Source organism: Mustela nigripes, chromosome 8 (genome assembly GCF_022355385.1).
Source record: "Mustela nigripes isolate SB6536 chromosome 8, MUSNIG.SB6536, whole genome shotgun sequence".
NCBI classification, from domain to species: Eukaryota; Metazoa; Chordata; class Mammalia; order Carnivora; family Mustelidae; genus Mustela; species Mustela nigripes.
This window is the reverse complement of record NC_081564.1, coordinates 28,676,167-28,696,028: the sequence shown is the minus strand read 5'-3', so window position 1 is coordinate 28,696,028 and position 19,862 is coordinate 28,676,167. Positions and strand designations below refer to the sequence as shown.

At 52.8% G+C, this 19,862-nt stretch overlaps 2 protein-coding genes across 6 annotated transcripts in view; both read left to right on the top strand.

The window, feature by feature from the left end:
• The window catches only part of DGCR2 (DiGeorge syndrome critical region gene 2), a 94,056-nt gene extending 78,817 nt beyond the window's left edge, over window positions 1–15,239 (top strand). For all 3 annotated transcript variants that reach the window (XM_059409049.1, XM_059409050.1, XM_059409048.1), the window contains 4 exons: window positions 4,878–5,081; window positions 9,563–9,715; window positions 10,675–10,911; window positions 12,350–15,239. In XM_059409049.1, coding sequence (XP_059265032.1) covers window positions 4,878–5,081; window positions 9,563–9,715; window positions 10,675–10,911; window positions 12,350–12,606 — 851 coding nt within the window. In that variant the 3' untranslated portion in view covers window positions 12,607–15,239. The remainder of the gene's footprint in view (window positions 1–4,877; window positions 5,082–9,562; window positions 9,716–10,674; window positions 10,912–12,349) is intronic.
• A 1,194-nt stretch (window positions 15,240–16,433) lies between these two features.
• Window positions 16,434–19,703, top strand: LOC132023877 (carbonic anhydrase 15-like). Of its 3 annotated transcripts, XM_059410004.1 has the most exons (8): window positions 16,446–16,686; window positions 16,926–16,961; window positions 17,561–17,731; window positions 18,279–18,439; window positions 18,522–18,614; window positions 18,936–19,002; window positions 19,165–19,331; window positions 19,436–19,703. In XM_059410004.1, exons 1-8 carry the CDS (start codon window positions 16,620–16,622, stop codon window positions 19,658–19,660), a joined length of 987 nt encoding a protein of 328 aa, XP_059265987.1. In that variant the 5' UTR covers window positions 16,446–16,619; the 3' UTR covers window positions 19,661–19,703. The 3 variants fall into 3 exon arrangements, with proteins under 3 accessions (XP_059265988.1, XP_059265987.1, XP_059265990.1); XM_059410005.1 differs by lacking the exon at window positions 18,522–18,614 and having other exon boundaries at window positions 16,434–16,686; XM_059410007.1 differs by lacking the exons at window positions 16,446–16,686; window positions 16,926–16,961 and adding an exon at window positions 16,975–17,134.
• Window positions 19,704–19,862: the final 159 nt, after the last annotated feature.

The following is a 19,862-nucleotide window of genomic DNA, read 5'->3' as shown; positions in this document are numbered from 1 at the left end:
CTTCCTTTCATTTTGCCTTTTTGTACTCTTTTAATTCAGTCTTCAAATTGATTTTGGCACCTTATTCTCTGCTGTTTATGCAGGATTTTTCTTCCTTTTATCTTTTCCAGACTTACATGAACTTAACTTTTCTCTAGTCTCGTTTTTTTCCTATACTGGTTCAGAAATTGTGTTATATATGCCTGTCATGTTAGTGGTTACCCTTACGTTTTTAAAAGGCATAATGGATTTATTTTTTTTTTTATCTGAAGGCAGTCAGTGTCTCTAATTTCCTTCCTGTTAATACAAAGACCCTATGTTGTGAGGCCATTCTAAGATCTGAATTACAAATTTACAGAATTTGCTGCGCAGTAAGTAATTTCTTTTCTCCCTAATGAAGCCTGTAATTTGCAGTGGACCGGTGCCACTTCGCGTTCACTGATCAAGTGAGGAAGATCTAAACTGCAGGGGGCCTAATTTCTACTCACTGTGCGAACCAGCTTCTAAGAAGGCTTAAAAAGGAACATTGGGAGGATGCTTGTAACCAGCCCTTATCATCCAGTTCTGCAGAGCATGTGCCATGCGTCTGCAGCTTGGGTACACCTCCCCTTCCCTAGACAATGAATTCCCAAGGGACCTCACAGGCTGCTCAGGACAAGTGTGCTTTTGAATGAATTCTTTTATGGGTATCAGTCAAAAGGTCACTGTCAGCTGGAATTGGAAAGCAGAGGGGTTTTTTTGTTTTGTTTTTTCTCCAGTGGCAGCCATTTCAGCCCTAAAGCTCAATTCTTTGAAGGGCCAGTTGACACACTTCCCTGTGCACCTAAAAATAAAAAGTTTTAAAAACAAAAAAACCCCACTCTATATATGGCTTTTGCTCCAGTTGTTCCACAGCTTCTGACTTACATGTACTTGTCCATTATTTTACGTTTACTTTGTTTTTATACTTCTGAGATGAATCACTTTCTGTTTTACGAAGTTAGCATTTGTGTACCTTTCCTCACATGTTCATCAGTTTCTTTATTATTTCTTCTCGCATCCCACTTCTTTCTGGGTTCAGCTTTTTACTTCTCAGATACATTCTTCAGGAGCTCTTTGAGACGTGGCTTTGGTGTTAGTGCTACACTCTTCTACTCTCTGAACGAAAGGTCTGTATTTTTTGCCCCCAGTCCTGAATGTTCGTTTAGCTGGGTCTAGATCTGTTGGTTAACAGTTACTTTTTCTCAAGACTTTGAAGATGGTATTTTATTGTTTCTGCCTGTTCCTTACTCTGAACTCTCATATGCCTTTCCTTGGTTTGTTAGGTATATTATAAATTTTAAAACTTCTTATCTTCTTGCTCCACGAGCAGACCGTGAGCACGCTGCCAAGGTGGCCAGGTGCCCCAGTGTGATAAGGTCAGCCTCTGCCATGAGTTCTCCTTCTTCCCTTCTGACTGTGACCTAGTGATGGTCAAGTGTTCCAGTGAAATCCCCCCATGCCTTTGTTTGTGTACTCGGCCCTGACCCCTAGTAAAGCACTTGCTGTGGCTCCTCACTCCTTCTCTGCTCCCCACCCCCACTTGGTTGAGTAGCACGCTTGGTGTTCTTCCTGTGTGATCCCTTCTTGGTGTGCAATGACTCTGTCCATCCAGAACCTATGAGTATAATGCACATTGTTTTCCCCTGCCTCCCCTGTACCCCGCCTTGTGGCCACACCTGACTGACCATTGCCCGGAGGTATACAGAACAGCAGGTAATCTTTCTCTCTTGTCGCTTTTGAGAGTTTCTTCGTTGATATGCTGAGGTTTCATCACACTGTGTCTAGTCGTTGATTTTTTTAAAAATTTAATTAATTAATTTATTTGTTAGAGAGAGAGAGTGCACAAGCAGGCAGAATGGCAGGCAGAAGCAGAGAGAGAAGCAGGCCCCCAATGAGCAAGGTGCCTGATGCAGAACTCAGTCCCAGGACCCTGGGATCATGACCTGAGCCAAAGGCAGTGGCTTAACCAACTGAGCCACCCAGGCGTCCCAAGTTACTGATTTATTTTTATTGGTCCTTTTAGGACCCCTAGGGATTTATGTGTTTTATTAATAATGGGAAGATCTCAGCCATCATCTCTTTTTTTTTTTTAACAGCTTTATTATGATATAATTCACATACTTGACAATTCACTCATTTAAAGTGTACCATTCAGTGCTTTTTAGTATATTCAGAGGTAACTGTAACTATTAACACTAACTCCGTGTATATCTATATATACATTCTACGATATACATTTTATTCACATTCGCTTCAGATTGATACTAGGTTCATTTCAGTGATATGTGGAATGTTAACCTCTTAAAACCCAATTTCCTTTCTTTCGTTTTCTGGTATTATCATTATACACATTAGGTCTATTAGTGTTGCGAACAAACAAAACATTCTTAATTACCACCTCCAGTCATTTCTTTAGCCTGGAACAGCTTTGCTTCCACACACCTCCTTTGGGCTGTTATCAGCAAACACATACATTACATTTCTGTACGTTAGAGGCCCAATACTATATTATAAACACAATATCTTTTTTTAAGATTTTATTTATTTATTTCAAAGAGAGATAGAGAGCACAAGTAGGCAGAGTGGCAGGCAGAGGGAAGGGAGAAGCAGGCTCCCTGCTGAGCAGGGAGCCCATTGTGGGGCTCAATTCCAGGACCCTGAGATCATGACCTGAACCAGAGGCAGCCGCTTAACTGACTGAGCCACCAAGGCACCCCATAAACACAGTATCTCTTACAATTGCTTTTTCATTCAGTTAAGAGGGAAAAAATATTCATTTATGGAGCACCTGGGTGGCTCAGTTGTTAAGCGTCTGCCTTCAGCTCAAGTCATGATCCCAGGGTCCTGGGATTGAGCCCTACATTGGGCTACCTGCTCAGCGGGAAGCCTGCTTCTCCCTCTCCCACTCCCCCTGCCTGTGTTCCCTCTCTCGCTGTGTCTTTCTCTGTCAAATAAATCTTTAAGAAAAAAAAAAAAAAACTATATTGACTTTCATAATCACATGATTATCTTTTCTAGCACCTTTTGGTTTTTTGTATAGATCCAAATTGCTCTCGGGGGATCACTTTCTTTTAGCCTTAAGAACTTCCTTTGGGGTGGGGTGCCTGGGTGGCTCAGTCAGTTAAGTGTCCGACTCTTGGTCATGATCTCAGGGTTGTGAGATAGAGCTCTGTGTCTGACCCTGTGTCAGGCTCTGCACTTCATGTGGAGTCTGCTTAGGAGGCTCCCTTTCCCTCTCTCTGCCCCTCCCTCCCCTCATGCTCAATCTCTCTCCCTCAAAAAAAAAAAAAAAAAAAAAAAAAAAGACCTTCCTTTGTTATTACTTATAAGGCATGTGTGAATGCGGCAAATTAGGTCTTGTCTGTTTGGGGAAAGTCTTTATGTTGCCTTCAGGTTTTGAAAGCTAGGTTTGCTGGGTGTAGGATTCTGATAGTTTTTTCTTTGAGCATCTTGAGTATGTTATCCCACTGCCTTCTCATCTCTCTTTTTTCTTCTGAGAAATCATTTGTTAGTTAGCCTTACGGGGTTCTCTTATAAGTAACGTGTCATTTCTGGCCTGCTGTTCTTAAGGTTTTCACATTTTCTTCGATGTTAGCACTTTTACTATGATGTGTGTGTCTGACGTGCTTAGGGCTCTTTGTATTTATCCAACTTGGAGTTTGTTACGCTTCCTACATGTATAGGTTTTGTTTTTCAATGAGTTTGGGAAGTTTTCAGCTGTTATTTCCTCAGATACTTTTTTCTGCTCCTTCTGCTCTCTTCTTCTGGTACTTCTGTTTTGTGTGTGATGGTGCACTCAGTGGTGTCCCATGTTTCTCTGAGGGCTGCTCATTTTTCTTCATTCTTTTTCTCCCTCTTCTAACAGAGATCACTTCTATGTGAGTTTCTTGCCCTGCATATTCCTGACCACATGAGCCGATGTAGATCTGACTCCAGTCCTTTCTTTTTTTTTTAATTTCATTTATTTGTTTATAATTTGCCAGAGGGAGAGAGACAGCAAAAGGGGGAACACAAGCAGGGAGAGTGGGAGAGAGAGAACAGGCTTCCCGCTGTGCAGGAAGCCTGATGTGGGGCTCGATCCCAGGACCCTAGGATCATGACCTGAACCACAGGCAGGTGCCTAACAACTGAGCCACCCAGGCACCCCAACCCCAGTCTTCAGTGAGGCTCAGACCCATGGTTGTGGGATTTGTGATGCGTGTTTTTAGATATCTTTACTCCATTTGGGGATGGAAACAAACATCTTCTCATGTCCCTTTGCCTTTCACTGAGCATGTGTCTTTTGCAGAGCTGCCCCTGCCTCATCCTTCATCCCTTCCTCCAGGCATCTGTTGTGTCTAGGGCTTGCTTAGGGCTCTGAGCTGTCAGCTTTCTCTCGTCTCTGGTGATGGCCATTTCTCTTCCTCCTGCCCCACAACAGCTCTGCACAGAGTTTACTATGTGTTTCTCAGGACTAGTGGACTGTGTTTTCAAGCGGAGCCAGCAGCTTCTTGGGAGAGTAATTGGAGACATTCTCAGATGTGTTATAAAATGGTTAACATGCATGACAGCTACATTTTAAAACTGAGGAAATTTCTAAGTAAACTGCTTAGGCAAATCCTTGAAAGCAAACACTTCTCCATGGGCTTTTCCCTGGCATCTAGCACTCTTCTCTCTCCCAGCTGTCTGGGCTCATGGCCAGGTGTGCCCTGATCAGGCTTTGTCCTAACAGCGAGTTGTAGTGACAACCTCTCTCGGATAGCCACTTCCTGTGGCTGTGGGCCAGACTCACACACTTCGGCACTGAGAGGGCTCTCTGGTTGATTTTGCTAACTCTTCTGTTGTCGTGTCTGCTGCCCAATGATGCATACGTATATGCATGTATGTGCATGTTGCAGGTCAAACATGCGTTGACATCAAGGACAATGTGGTGGATGAGGGGTTCTACTTCACCCCCAAAGGAGACGACCCATGCCTGAGCTGCACCTGCCATGGTGGGGAGCCTGAGATGTGTGTGGCTGCCCTCTGTGAGAGGCCCCAGGGCTGTCAGCAGTACCGCAAGGACCCCAAGGAATGCTGCAAGTTCATGTGCCTGGACCCAGGTGAGACTGATGGTGGGTCACAAGTCAGCCCCTGTGTTCTAAGCTGGAGCCCAGATGTTCCTTCGCTTTCTCAGTGGTGGGCACTCGTGAGAGCTCATGGCACATGGCATAGCAACATTTTGTTTATGGAGCTGTTCAGCCAGCTTTGATGGCCAACTACTCTTGAGAGCATGTGTGTGTCACATGACCCGGCCTTCTCTAACTGCCACCTCACAGGTTGGCTTGTGTCAGCTCTCAGGTAGGTAACCAGTATTGTACATCAGTGAACTTGAATTTGAATGAGGGTGCCTGTTCATGAATCAGCTGTAACTGATTGCTTTATATCTGACCTATCTTTCTCCTCTCAAGATTTATGTCCCCATTTTAGCTCTTTTCTGTGTTTGGTGAGTGGGGGGTAATGACAGTTTTTATTTGCTTATAGTCATCGATTTCTACCGCTAAAATCTTTCAGGAGAAAGTTTTGAGAAACTAACTCCATTCTACCAGGTGGTGTTTGTGATTAGACACTATGCAGGCATGTGGTCTCTAGATAGCCCTCTTCCTTTCCTTTCCAAAGGAAAAAGAAAAGAGCAGCAGGGAGCAGTGTACTCTGTATGACAGTTAGTGGGCATCACAGTCATACAACATGCTGGATTATTCTCCACACCAGTGCAGTTGGCATCTCTGAATTCATAATCTCAAGAGAACTGTAAATCAAAAGCATGAATTTGTTTTTTATCTTGGCAGTGTGAGACAGACGTGGACAGGGCCTTGTGGAAGTCCCTAAGCTCATGGACCCCGTAGAAGAGAAGCTTGGGCAGGGCGTGGTGGCCATCTCCATCCTTCAGGGCCCCTGTGGAGGAGAAACTGGTTTGCTTAGTGCTCGTGGGACAGGAGTTGGAACTGGTGTGTGAGAGCCACAACAACTAGAACTCTCGTTAAGTAGAGAGTTGTCAGTGTCCCTGCATGCCAGGAAGGGCGTCTGCGGGAGAGGGCAAAGCAGTGTCAGAGGGTGTCTGAGGTTTGGCTGAATCAGACACTTTGGCACAAGTCCTAGAGGTGCAGTCGGCTGTGAAGAGTACACAAGAGCCTACCAGGGAGAGTGGAACTCAGTGAGGGTACACTTGGGCCTCCCTGTCTCACAGAGTAAATCGTACCTGCTTGTATAAGATGCATTCCTATGGGATTCTGACAAGCACTAATTAGGTGCTTACCAGGTCTCCTGTGTCCTGGCCACATCACTCTGAACCCCCAGCTCACTTACCTTCCACAGGAGTCAAAGACTGGCTTTTACAAGCCACATCACATGTGTTTCTCATTCCATTTCTTAGGAATCTATCCATATTGCCTTACCCCTCCATCTAGGCTTTGTCAGAATGACCAGGCCTGTGTAAGACCTGTAGGGCCTGCCAAGCCCTGAGGACTTCTCAGCAAAACAGGGCTTTCAGGGCATCTGGTTGAGACCATAGCTGCTGCAGGCCATTCTCCTGTGCAGCCAGAGCAGCTTATCCAGGGCTTATTCCTGCCTCTTGTTTAGTGTTATGTTTGCAGGCTCCTGCCTGCTTCCCAAGCTGAGTGTTTTCTCCTGGGAAGTACCTGTATTCCAACAATGACAGAGAAACTGCCACCCAAACTGGGATGTTGGGAAAGTATCCCCTTCAACAAGGCAAGGATGTCTGCTCTCACCACTCTGTTTAGGGTTCTACAGGAGGTCAAGGGCAGTGCCAGAAAATGAAAAGGTATCCAGACTACAAGGGGAAATGAAATTATGTTTTTTTTAGTAGATGATATGATTGTCTGCATAGAAAATCGCAAAGGAGCTGCAAGAAAGTTACTAAAATTAATTAAGTGTGTTTAGCAGGGTCTCCACATACAAAGTCAATATACAAAATTCCATTGTTTTTATATGTGCTACCTGTGAATAGTTGGAAATTTAAAGATCTAAAAAAAAAGTACCATTTATAGTAGCACCAAAAAACATGTCTTAGGCATAAGTCTTCCAAATATATGCACAAACCATAAAATACTGATGAAAGACATCAGAGGAGAGGTATACCATGTTCATGGACTCAATATCATTAGGCAGTTAATTACCCCTAAGTTATTTATGGATACAGTGCTGTCCTAACCCAAATTCCAGCAGACTTTTTACAGACATTGACAAGCTGATTCTAAAATTTATGTAGAGGAGTGCCTGGCTGGCTCAATCAGTGGAACACATAACTCATGATCTCAGGGTTGCAAGTTCATGTCCCACATTGGATGTAGAGATTACTTAGAAATTTAAAACAAAACAAAACTTAAAAAAATAAAAATTTATGTAGAAAGGCAAAGGAAATTAGACTAGCTAAAACAGTTTTTGAGAAGAAAAAGTTGGAGGACTCATGGTACCTGATTTAAAACCTACTGTCATAGTAGTATGGTCATAGTAATCAAAACAGTGTGGTATTATCAGAAGAAGAGACACGTAGATCACTGGAACAAAATAGTCTAGAAATAGTCCCACACTTATATGGTCAACTAATAATTGACAATAGTACAAAGGCAATTAAATGGGGAAAGGATATCTTTAAACAGATGGTGCTGGAACAGTTGGACATCCATATTAAAAATATATATATACACATACATACATATATACCTTTAACTACACATCTTACGATGTATAAAAATTAACTCAAAATGGTCATAGACCGGGTGCCTGGGTGGCTCAGTTGGTTAAGCAACTGCCTTCAGCTTAGGTCATGATCCCGGAGTCCTAGGATCGAGTTCCATATTGGGCTCCCAGCTCCATAGGGAGTCTGCTTCTCCCTCTGACCTTCTCGCCTCTCATGGTCTCTCTCACTGTCTCTCTCTCTCTCAAATAAATAAATAAAATCTTTAAAAAAAAAAAAAAAATGGTGAAAGACCTAACTAGAAAACCTTACATTGTAAGACTTCTAGAAGAAAAATATATACTCTAAAAAAAATTAAGTACATTAAAAGAAAATAGAGAACATAGAAAAATCTTTGTGACCTTGGGATAGGCAACATTGATAGCTGACCAGTCATGGTGTGAGTCCCCAAGGACCCAAGAACTGGCTTCTGTCTCCTAGGACAGTGCTGTCTTCTTTGTGTCTGACTGCAGGTGGCTTTCTTCTAGGGGATGCTTCCTCCTTCCTGGTAATCACCATGGAGGGATGGTCAGGGACCTTTACTGTGTCCTTGAGTTTATTTTGGAAGTGATTAGTAAGAGTCATTGCAAAGGGACTGTTGCTTAAGCAGGTGCCCCCTTGGGATCTCTGAGCTGGCCACCAATTAACAGACATGTCAGCAGCCCCCTGAGCTGACAGTCGTCCTCCCACAGACAGACAAAATGTTCCCTTAACACTGGAAGAGGATCAGAGGCACCAGAAAAGCAGCTAATTGGGGAGAGGATGTATCCTTTATACATGTTTACTTCCCAAGTTTTGTCAGCAATAAGTGCAGCTTTGAGGGAGGCTCCCTGGCCCTGTGGGAGGAGGGCAAGAGTGAGCTCAGACCATCTGCAATGGTGTGGAGCTGGCTGGGCCAGCAGAAGCAGTAGAAGGGCCCCGGGAGCCCGGCCTCTCACATGGAATCCTTGTTGGTCATGGAGTGTCTCCTTGGAGGGGATCTGCCTGCATGGCTGTCACAGAGTTGGAAGTCAACAGTCTGTGGCCTGCCTTCTGGGCCGTGGAGGCAGGTACTCTCGGGACCACTTCCTGGTCCTATTAGTCTGTGACTTGGTATGAGTGGCCCATCTCACCTCAGTGAGAGCCCATGGGGAAGTCTGTCCCCCTGTAGGCACTCAGCCAGCGCAAGTTCTCTTCCCTCACGTCTCCTCCAGTGTTCACCACGTGTGCTCCCCCCACAGCAAGCATCGGACAAGCACTGGTGGGCACCAGGGCAAGGCAGGCTCTCTCCGTGTGGGCATAGTCAACATTTGGGACTGAGCACTGTGACGTGGGCCCTTACTGTGCTTGGCAAGCTGCTGAGCAGCACCACAGGCTTCTACCCACCAGAGGCCAATAGTGCCTCCACCCTTGAGGGGTTGGTGGGGACCAAGAGTCTCTCCAGATGTTGTCACATGTTCCCTGGGAGTTACAGAGTCGCCCAGGTGAGCATCCCTGGTCTAGGGTCCAGGAACTTGGTCACATGTGCCTGATTTTGTCCTGTGTGGTTGGGGGTACAGGGACCTATAGCAGAGCCTCTTAGGCAGAAGGGGCTCATTGAATGGAACTTAGTGCTAGGCTGGAAGGTAAGATATTATTCCTGGCCCACAATTTGCGTCTCTTCTTTGGTATTAGCGCAGTATTCATTACTTTGAGTTGTTTCATTTCTTCTGTCTCTCCCAAGATCAAGTGCAGGGAATCAGGAAGCACTTGCCTTTTCCACATACCTGCCTGGTGGTGAAAGGCTGTGGCCTTCCCGTACCACTAAGCACCTGGGGGTCAGTCTCCCCTCTTAGAGAACAGCCGGTTTCCTTCCTCTCCCTGTAACAGATGGCAACAGCCTATTCGACTCCATGGCCAGTGGGATGCGTCTGATCGTTAGCTGCATCTCCTCCTTCCTCATCCTGTCGCTGCTGCTTTTCATGGTCCACCGGCTTCGCCAGAGGCGGCGGGAACGCATTGAGTCCCTGATCGGAGCCAACTGTGAGTGCGGCTCGCCCTGCCAATGACAGCCCCAGTGGAGGCCCCACTCCAGGCTAGGTCCCCTTGAGAGACTGGGAGGGCACAGGAAGCAGGAAGGGGCAAGGAAGAAGGAGAAGATACTGATAGGGATGCCCCAGCTTGTCCCCAGCACCTGAGGAGCTGGAGGAGCTGTCCTGGGGACCTGAAATCAGGCCCTAGATATGTGAAGGGAGGGACACATTGTCAGTGCCAGCTGCCCCCAGGCTCCCCCGCCCCTCCAGGCCTTGAAACAGGACCCACAGCTGCTGTTGCATGTTCTGATCAGTGATGTTACCTTTTCTGGCACCCTGGACTGTGAGTGGGCCACCTGCGGGGTGGAGAGGGGGCAGAGCAGCAGATACCCAGAACTGTTAGGCAGCTTAGGGTGTGACTTGCCCTCTTCAGCCCAAGTTCTCTGCAGTGAGAGGCCTGTGCCCTCAGTAGAGCTGGAATTGCTCCTTGTCTCAGCAAGCAAGCCAGGCTCCCCAGCACCCAGTCCCCCAGTCCATGTGGGGAGCGGTGGGATGGTTACAGACCCCAAGGGCCCGAGGGCTCTTGAGTCAAGGTGGCAGGAATGCTGAGGGGCTGTGCCAGCTGCAGTTGGGGGCCTTAGGGCACTGAGAGCCAGCGTAGTCCTTCCTCAGACCCTCAGTTCCCACCAGGTCAGCTTCAGAGACCCTCAGGTGGGAGGGTGCGGTGATGGCTGGGCAGCAGAAGTGGCAGGAAGTAGTGAGGGGTTGCACATGGGTTAGGGCCAGGAATGGACTGAAGGAGGGGGTCCGGGTGGGCAAGCTGGGCATACGAGTGTGACAGTCAGGATACCTGACCCCTTGGGCCTGGGGTTGCAGGTCCAGCCTCGAGAGGAGGTGAGTGACTTGGGGACTGAGCTGCGTGCCTTTGAGTGACGTGGTTCTATTGCTTGTCTCCCTGTGGTTGTGCAGTGCACCACTTCAACCTTGGCCGGAGGATCCCTGGCTTTGATTACGGCCCAGACGGGTTCGGCACCGGCCTCACGCCACTACACCTTTCTGACGATGGGGAAGGCGGCACGTTCCACTTCCACGACCCTCCGCCTCCCTACACCGCATATAAGTACCCAGACATCGACCAGCCCGATGATCCGCCGCCGCCCTACGAGGCCTCCATCAACCCTGACAGCGTGTTCTACGACCCCGCAGGTGCTTCCCCCACAGGGAAAGGGAGCAGCACGTCACTAACCTTCCACCGTGTGCAGCCAGTGGTCCTCCCCCCCAGTCCGCAGGACCCTGAACCTCCACTTCCTCCTGGTCTTCTGCTTTTCCCTTGGGTTTCCATTTAAGGTGGAAGATATTGCCATGTGTCGGTAGGCGGGCTCTTCCCAGGGTTACCCATGCAGAGGACTGCTGGCAGTTGTCACACTGCCACTGGCCTTCCTCCTGTGAACACCTGTTAGCAAGCAGCCCTTGGGGCGTACCCAGCTGGGCTTTGTGGAGAGCTGGGGAGCCAGGTGCTGGTCGTTGTGGGGACAGGGCGAACCCAGAGCTACAGGGGCCAACCCAGAGCCAACTGTTTGGCCCTAAAGACACGTGTATGTGTCATGAGCTCAAGAGACACCATCATGACGTTGCCTCCTGTCTGGAAGCAGTTCTTTGGAGAAAGCACTGATTCTGTGATGTTCGCCCCAATGACTCAGATCTGTTATCCGTCTGATACCCTGAAAGCCCGTTCCTAACAGGGCCATGTTGCACAAAGGCCGTGCCGGCTTCCTCACCACTGCCTGGCTTGTCCCTGTGCCTGGTGTGCGACTCAGGTGTCCCATCCCATCTGCCGCTGTGTGAATACTGTCTCTTACACACGACCCCTTGCAGCGTACCAGCGGGCGGTGCCCTACCCCGAGGTGGCTGGTTCCCTGTGCACCCATGTACCACAGCAGGACAGGTGTCATGGGGCCAGCCATGCTGTGTTCACCGGGACCACTCCTCTGTGGTCTGTGGGCAGGACCTGGATGTGACCCCTGCACACACGGATTTTCCTACTGCTCTCGGGGGGGTCAGGGTACAACAGGCTTCCTGGCAGGGATGCCGCTGTGGGAGGGCAAGAGATCCAGCTGCCTGTGTGGAGTCTCCCCAGAGCAGGGTCACGGACTCCTGGGGCTGGGGGAGGCCAGCCAGCAAAAAGGGGCACGCTGGGCCCCCATGCCCAAGCTTTCAGAGAGGGACTGGCTAATAAGGAGCAGGCACACTGAATGGAGTGGCCTGCCATAAAGCTTCCCTCAAACCCCTGTGAGGTTTGCCGAGCTGCCTGCTCCAGCCCTGTCTCCTGCATTCCCATCCCCATGTTCCAGCAACAGCCTGGCCACTGCCAGCCCAGTAACTCCCTCATGTCAGGGATGCCCTGCTTTGACTCCCACCAAGTCTGAGAGGATGTTCCCTCTCCCCTAACTTCGTTCTGCTGACTGCTATGTCCCCCCACACCACACACCATGGCTTGCTCCTAGTTGTACCCCTGTACCTGGCCGCTTGTCAGGTGGGCAGAGGTGAGGGGTGATGGCAGGAGGAGCGTCCCCTGGTTCCCAGCCCACCCTCTTCCCCTGTGCCAGGCCCACCATCCTGCTGACACCCTTTTGTCTCCCTGCAGACGATGATGCCTTTGAGCCGGCAGAGGCCAGGCCGCCGAGCCCAGGGGATGGTGGCGGTGAAGGGGCGTCACCCCGGCGTCTGGAGCACCCTTTGCCCACTGCGGGGCCCTCTCTGGCCGACTTAGAAGACTCAGCTGACAGCAGCAGTGCCCTGCTGGTGCCCCCTGACCCTGGCCAGAGTGGGAGCACCCCAGCCACAGAGGCACTGCCGGGGGGCGGCCGCCATAGCCGCAATTCCCTCAGTACCGTGGTGTAGAGGATGGCCCAGCCCAAGGCCCCGACGGGCGGAGAGCACCTTTTTGCTGTCAAGAAAATCCTGATCCCCGTGGGAGACTTAAAGGGCCCCTGAGTGAGCCTGGACCCAGCTGCACGGCCGCAAACCCACTGACCGCACGCATGTGCAGCACAGACCACACCGGCCTCCCAAGGGAGCAGACACCTGCACTGGGCCTCCTGGAGGGCTCTAGAAACATGCATAGCTGTTGGTCCCTGTCTGTTTCTTTTCAAATGGCAGAAGAATGACGGAGTTCGTTCAGACCACACGTTTCAGAAGTAGGGAACAAAGATGGCACCGTGGGCATGGGCCCCACACCACATCTGGTTTTGGTGGGCATGCTTGCTGTGGCATGCCGTCCAGAGGAGCCTGCCAGAAAGCCACACGGCCCCGGTGGCCAGGAGGTGGGAGGGGCGCTTCCAGGCACCACCATGTTTGTGGACTGTCAGTATTGTCTGGGTACTAGTCTGCCTGAGGGTAGACGGTCTTGAAGGTGACCACAATGACTGCTCTGAGGATCCCCTCCACTCCACCCCAGCTGTAAACATCAAGGGTGACCCTTCCCCAGGCTGGGGGATGGCCTGGGCCTCTGGTGCCCGAGGCCCTGAGGAAAGAGGGTCTTGGAAGGAGGTTGAACTCTCCACTCTGTCTAGCTGGGCTCATTGAAGCCCAATTCTGTGCCAGGAGGCCCTGGTCCCACTCTGCCATTTTTTCCCCAGCATTGCTGTGCATGGCTCCCCCAAGAGGCAGCCCTGGAGTTGGGCCAAGGCCCTTAGCCACGCATGAGTGTTCTGGCCCTGGATCCTCTGCTGGGGGTTGGGAGCTAAGCCAGCTCCTGTCTGCTAGCCTCTGGAGCCCCCACTCTTAATTGATTTCGCCTCTGGGCCTGGCCTGCCCCCCCACCCCATCATGTTTGTGCCATAAAGGGTTGTTTCTTTGTGGGGAGGGGTGGCCGAAACGAATGCCCTGGGCTGTGTCCATCTCCTTGCACACTGTCACCGCTGGGGCTGAGTGCCCAGTGGCCGCATGCCACCTTCTCATGCTCCTCAGCAGCTCAGGGTGCAGGGTACCCTGCGCAGGGGCCTCTGGACCAAGGGACCCTGTTGCCTGCTCCTGGGCAGCGGTCCCATCTCCTGACATGGGGCTTTTAGCATTTCTGAGGTTTCGAGATTAAGCGGGTTCTGTGCGATTTTTAGCACATCCATATCTTTTCTACGTTGAATGTCTGGATCTTTTCTTTTTGTGTGTGTGCGTGTGTCTATATGTGTGTACATATGTGTCCAAGTTTTGCAGGTGGTAGTGGTACACCAGAGCTCGGGTATGGGGCCCCCATTTCCCAGGCCCGTTGTGATGTCTGGGGTGGCCCGGAGGCTCAGCGAGGTCTGTACCTCCGTCCTGTGGCTGAGCGCATGGAGCCCTGTGCTTGGTCCCCGGTGTGGCTTTTCCAGACCAGCGTGCAGTGACTGGAGGGTTGACTAGAAGTGCTCTGTGGTGACAGACCTCAGTGGCACGTTCTCATACTCTCCCGATTGGAAACCCATTGTGTTCCTCCAGGACGGAGTGAGGTTTTTGAGTTGCCCCACAGAAACTGTCATGCCCTGAGCCGGCCAGAGGTGTGAAGTCTGAACTGCCTGTCCACACTTGCAGGACCCAGAGTGTGGGAGGCAGGTGGGCTGCATGCTGAGCAGGCCGGAGCTCCCCTTGCCAAAGGGCTGCCACTTTGAGAATGGCGTATTGGGCCCTCACGGCCCACACTGGCCGCTGAAGACCAAGCAGGAAGCGTGTTTTGCCTCCAGCCTGCTGGGCTCGGGGCAGCTGAGGGCTGGAGAACAGTCACGGGTCTTACTTGTGCCAGGTGAGTGTCCTGAGCGTGTCTGCTTTGGAGTGTCCGTCCCAGCAGAGCACAGAGGGCCTGACCTCTATAGCTGAGAGTCCTTCCCAGCTCCCGTGTCCCTGGCCCATACCTCGGAACCATGTGGGACTGGGAAGCTCCTGTGGGGACTGAAGGACTGCTGGGGCCAATCAGGCACACATGAGGTGCTGAGGAGGGAGTGAGCTGAAACGGCGAGCCTGCTTCTGGACTGGCCACAGGGCTCTGTCGTGCGCTGGGGTGCTCAGCCCACTTGCATCCATGGGCCGGGCAGAAGGCCCATGTGCGGGGCTACTCCAGACCCCCACCTGCTGTGTCTGCAGGAGTCGGTGCCCCGGAGCTGACCTCCGCTGGGGGGCGGTTGTGAGAGGAACGAGGGGAGCTGGTGTCAGCCTGGCTGTCCTCAGCCTCCTGTCCAGCTACCACCTTTTGTAAGATCTGACTGTGCTCCACGGTCCGATGAAGAATCCTGAGGCCAACCCTAGTAGCTGCGACTCTTGTGCTCCTGAGAGAGACTGGGCCCCCAGAGGTACAGGCCAAGCTCTTGGGAGGGGCCTCCTCCCCCAGGTGGAGGAGTATGGAAGGAGTCCATACTGTACATTGTCTCGATGCCTGTTTTTTATGTTTTCCTTTCACTAAGGGTTTTTAGTTTGGGTTTATTTTTGGTTGGGTTGGCACTAATCCTTTTCTTAAGATGCTGTGAGAACCATTTCATCCAAATGCCAAATAAATTTGTGTTCTGGAAGAGGTGTGGTCAGTCCTTGGTGTGACCCAGGTGGGGACGGGAGACTCCAGACACGTCGGGGCTGCATGACACGGTGGTGGGAATGGGTGGGTGGAGGGGTCAGAGCATCTGTACCAGCCGGGCCAGGTGCAGGGCTCCAGGAGGCCCTGTTCCTTCTGCTCTCTGACCATGGCCCTTTCAGGAATTCCCCAGTTTGTGATGAAGGAACAAAAGGGTACCCACAGGGACTCAACCTCAAGTGGGCCCTTGTGCTCACCTTCCTAACCCAGCCGCCTGGCATTTGGCTCCAGGCTGGGCACTGGGGGCCCACGGGCTGGGTGGGTGAGGGGCCAGGGTCAGGAAAGAACAGGGAGTCCCTTGATGGGGTTAGGAGCTTCGAGGACAGTTCCTTCATTCCTGAACACACCTGCTGGGGTGGTGAGGGGTCCTGAGTGCCATCAGCTTTGCTGACAGTGCCCCTTCCCCAAAGTGGGAAGAGTCTGGCCCTCTGGAGATTGGAAAAAAGTATCACCCCACCCACCACCCTCCCTGCAACCTCCTGGCCCAGTTGTGCTTACACCCACAGGCACACACATGCCCAGATACAGAGCTCTTTCCAAACTGTCACCTTCTTGGTTACACCAAGGGACAAAAGAGATCAGCCCCACTTTGCAGGACAGCAAATTGAGGGAACAGGCTCAGGCCACAGCCTGAGGCGGGGTAGGCCACAGCCTGAGGCGGGGTCGGCCTCAGGAGCTGCTGCAGAAGCCTGAAGTACCCCCCCTGGGGGGGGGGGTGTGAATCAGTGGGAGAGCTGCAGCTTCCCAGATGGTGGGATGATCCCCCCAAAGGAAGGCCTTGCCCTTGGTGTACAGCGGAGACACCTATACAAGAGAGGCTGTGGTCTTGGGGCAGATGGTGGTCTCGGGCCCACAGCAGAAGGGAAGGACACCCTCCCACCCCAGCCTCAAGAGTCCAGAGCACTGGGATTCAAGGTGCCCTCCCCTTTCATCTTCTGTCCTTGCCTGGTGGCCTTGGCATGTCACTCCCGGCCCCCAGCCTCCATCTCCTTCCTCATCTTTAAATGGGCATCGTAGCGCCACCCCCATTAATTGAGAGATTCCGTTTAAAAGGCTTTGCTCCAGTGAATACCAGTGATTGTGGCTGGCACTCGGCCCTGGGATCAGAGCCTGTGCCTGGTGATCTCAGACCTCGGTCTTCCCTGCCAGGGGCCCTGCCTGGACACCACCCCCTCAGACCCTCTCTGCAGTGGCCTGCCAGTGAGCCCTCAAGACTTAGCCACTCCCCTCACCCTCCCCACTAACAAACAGCTGCCTTGCCTACCCCCACTGTCCTCTGGCACTTTCCAGTCAGTCCTCCGGAATCTGCAGCAGCTACACCATGCGTTCCCAAGGCTTTGCACTCACCTTCCTCATTGTTCCACTGTTGGTGTGCGGGGACTCGAGTGGTGAGCACCTGGGCCCGCGCATCCATTCTGGAATCTACACTCCCTTGTAGCTACCACCCCCCCCACCCCGTTAAGCCCTACCACTGGGGGGTTTCTTTGGGAGGAGGAGATACTGGAGTCTGGGACGGACTCCTCTGGCCTTAGCCCTGCACCCCCATTCTTGGACCCTGGCTGGGATGGAGCGTGACGAGGACCCAGATGGCTGTCCCTCATCTCAGTACCCTGTCCCCTGTCCGCAGACACCTGGTGCTATGACTCCCAGGACCCGAAGTGCGGTGAGGACAGAGGATCGTGTGAAGCTGTGTGGGATGTCTGTCCTGTGATGGTCTGGTGCTAGCGTGACCCAAAAGCGGTGTGCATGCTGAGCTGCTGTGGTCCCTGCACATTTCTGTCTGGAGTTCTGGGTCACAGCAGCTGGCTGTGACTGTCCCCCTGCATGTGTGTCCAGGTCTGTTGCTGATGTGACCTCCAGTCCTGCACGTGTACCAAGCTGTTCGTATCGGTGGGGCCTATAAACCTGTCAGTGTGGCCAGCCCATGTGTGAGCAGGTGTTTCAGGTGCCCCGTGTGGGCGTGGGGCTTTTGGGCCAGGGGACCCCTCCACCCCCATTTTCTGTGGGACAGTCTACCTGCAGGTGATTGCAGTATGGCCTGCCTGTTTGAGAGTTATAAACTTTGTGATCCAGCTAGGTTAGGGTGTGTGTTGCAGTTGTGACCTGTCCAGGTGTCTGGGGGTTGGGGGGGGGAGGCAGAGACAAGCTTCCTGAGGCTGGGCAATTCTCTGTGTATGTGTGAAGGACCACTGTCTTCCTCTTTGTACCCCCAAGTTGCCTCCGTAACCCATCCGCAGATTCCTACCTAGCCTTTTTCCTCAGGGCCCACCCACTGGAAGGAGATGGCCCCTGCCTGTGGGGGCCCAGCCCAGTCCCCCATCAACATTGACCTTCACTTAGTCCAGCGGGACCCCACCCTGGGACCTTTCATCTTCCAAGGCTACAACTCAGCACCTGCAGGCCCATGGACCCTGGAGAATAATGGCCATACAGGTCAGTACCTGGGACCAGGAACGGCCACCACCACCCCGCCCCCGCCACCCAGACAGGAGCAGGAACCACCTGGGAGTGGGAACTACCTGCCCCTCCTCACCCTCGCACACACAAGGATCAAAATCTCCACAATCAGCACAGGAACATCCATACATGTTAGTAAAGACACCTCCAACAGGAAACCACCCTCCAACAATAGCAATCAGCCATTGCCCCCTAGGACTAGGAATCAGGACATTCCCAGAAGTCAGAGAGTGCCCTCCCCAGCATCAGGATGTCATCATAACCGCCCAATATCACACACAGCTGTGTTGGGTCAAAACTCCAGCCATAGGAGGGTCACCCTGTCCCCAGTCCTTGCAGGGTGGGTATTCCCCTGTTGTCTGACCCGCAGAGGGGCCTGGACCCCAAATGAGGTACCAATTCCGTGGAAGCCCAGCCAGGGAGCAGACTAGCCAAAGGAGACCTGTGTTGGCACCCTGGGCCCTAAAAGCACAAGGGTGGGGGGCGGGGTGGAAGAGAGAGTCCCGTGCTTCCCTATCCTCAGTGGTGCTCCACGTGGACGCTGGCCCGCAGAGCCTCCTGGAGATTCGGGGCGCTGGGCTGCCCCTGCCTGCCTACCGCGCGCTGCAGCTGCACTTCCACTGGGGAGGCCCTGGGCAAGCAGGCTCAGAGCACAGCCTGGATGGGCAGCGCCGCCCCATGGAGGTGGGCTTGGGCATGGGGTAGGGTGGCGGGAGTGGCCCGTGGAAGGGACAGCTGGTACCTCTCATGATCTCTGCCTCTCCAGATGCATGTGGTCCACATGAACACGAGGTACCAGAGCCTGGGGGAGGCGCGAAGTCACCCCGACGGGCTAGCCGTGCTGGCGGTGCAGTTGGCGGTGAGGGAGAGCCCTTGGTAGTAAGAGAGGGAGAGAGGGGCTTTGTGACTCCTTGTGCTTCCCAGAAAGGAGGTCTGCAAAGGGGGCAGAACGGGCCTGTCAAGCTGTGGGGGGAGTGCATAAGGTTTGTAGGAGGATGGGGCCAGCCAGAGGTCCTGGGTCTGCAGTGTCAGTGGAGGGTGACCTTCCCCCAGATCTCCCAGCTGACCTCTACTGGGAGCATACCCTCTTGCCACTTACAGTCTCCCCTAGATCCCTTTGGAGTTCCCCCTTTGAGACCTGTCTACTTGGAGCCCGTCTCACTTGGAGTCTCCTCCCCAGGAGCAGGACACTGACAATGCCAACTTTTCCACCCTTGTGTCGGGCCTGAAGAACGTGTCTCAGCGCGGTGAGGAGCCACAGGGTCATGGGCCGCGGGGGGGGGGGGGGCGGCGGGGGCGGGGGCGGGGGGGGGGGGGGGGGCGGTGGTGGTGTCTCAGGGGTGCTGGAGGTGGGGACTGGCTGGGTACAGGGAGGCTGACTCCAATCCCACCTCCCCTCCCCTGCCCAGGGGCCTCAGTGAATCTGACATCCACTTTTCCACTGGCCTCGCTGCTGCCGGGTACCTCCAGCCTCTTGCGCTACTACCGCTACGCAGGGTCACTGACCACACCTGGCTGCCAACCTGCGGTTGTCTGGACGGTCTTCGAGGACCCGGTCCCCATCGGGCGCGCGCAGGTGGGGCCTCAACCTCTTCCCTGGGCAGTGCTGCCCTCCTCCTCCCTGCCTCCTGAAACCCCAGGCCACCCACGTCTTGATCTGTCTCTGCCCCAAAACCCCAGGTGGCCCAGTTCCAGACTGTGCCCCAGGCCGGGCTCCCTGGCTCAAGCCCCACACCGCTCAGGGAGAATTTCCGCCCGCAGCAGCCTCTAGGGGGGCGCAGGGTATTGGCCTCTTTCGGTGCCTCCATCCGTGCAGCAGCCTCGGTCCCCACTGCGTTCCTAGCCCATGTGCATGGGGCTCTGCTGAGCCTGGGCCTCAACTTGTGGCTCCAGCAGGACCCCTAGGAGCCAGATTCAACCCCTTCCCACAATAAACGATGCAGAGTGACCTTGCCCTCACGTACCTTGGGGGGGGGGGGTAGGAGAGCACTGCCTCTCCCACGGACCCTGCATTCCTACCCTAAGCCCACTGAGGCCTTGGTGTGCTGCACAACGGGGAGACCTCTCAACACCCCTCCTCTACCCCACCACAGCCAGTCCCAGCCGG

Bases quoted from the DNA above. Each gene is read 5' to 3' on its own strand.
- LOC132023877 (XM_059410004.1), top strand. From the start codon at position 16,620: ATGCGTTCCCAAGGCTTTGCACTCACCTTCCTCATTGTTCCACTGTTG. The intron at 17,732-18,278 runs GTCAGTACCTGG...CCCTATCCTCAG, and splicing joins GGAGAATAATGGCCATACAG to TGGTGCTCCACGTGGACGCT. The intron at 18,440-18,521 runs GTGGGCTTGGGC...CTGCCTCTCCAG, and splicing joins GGCAGCGCCGCCCCATGGAG to ATGCATGTGGTCCACATGAA.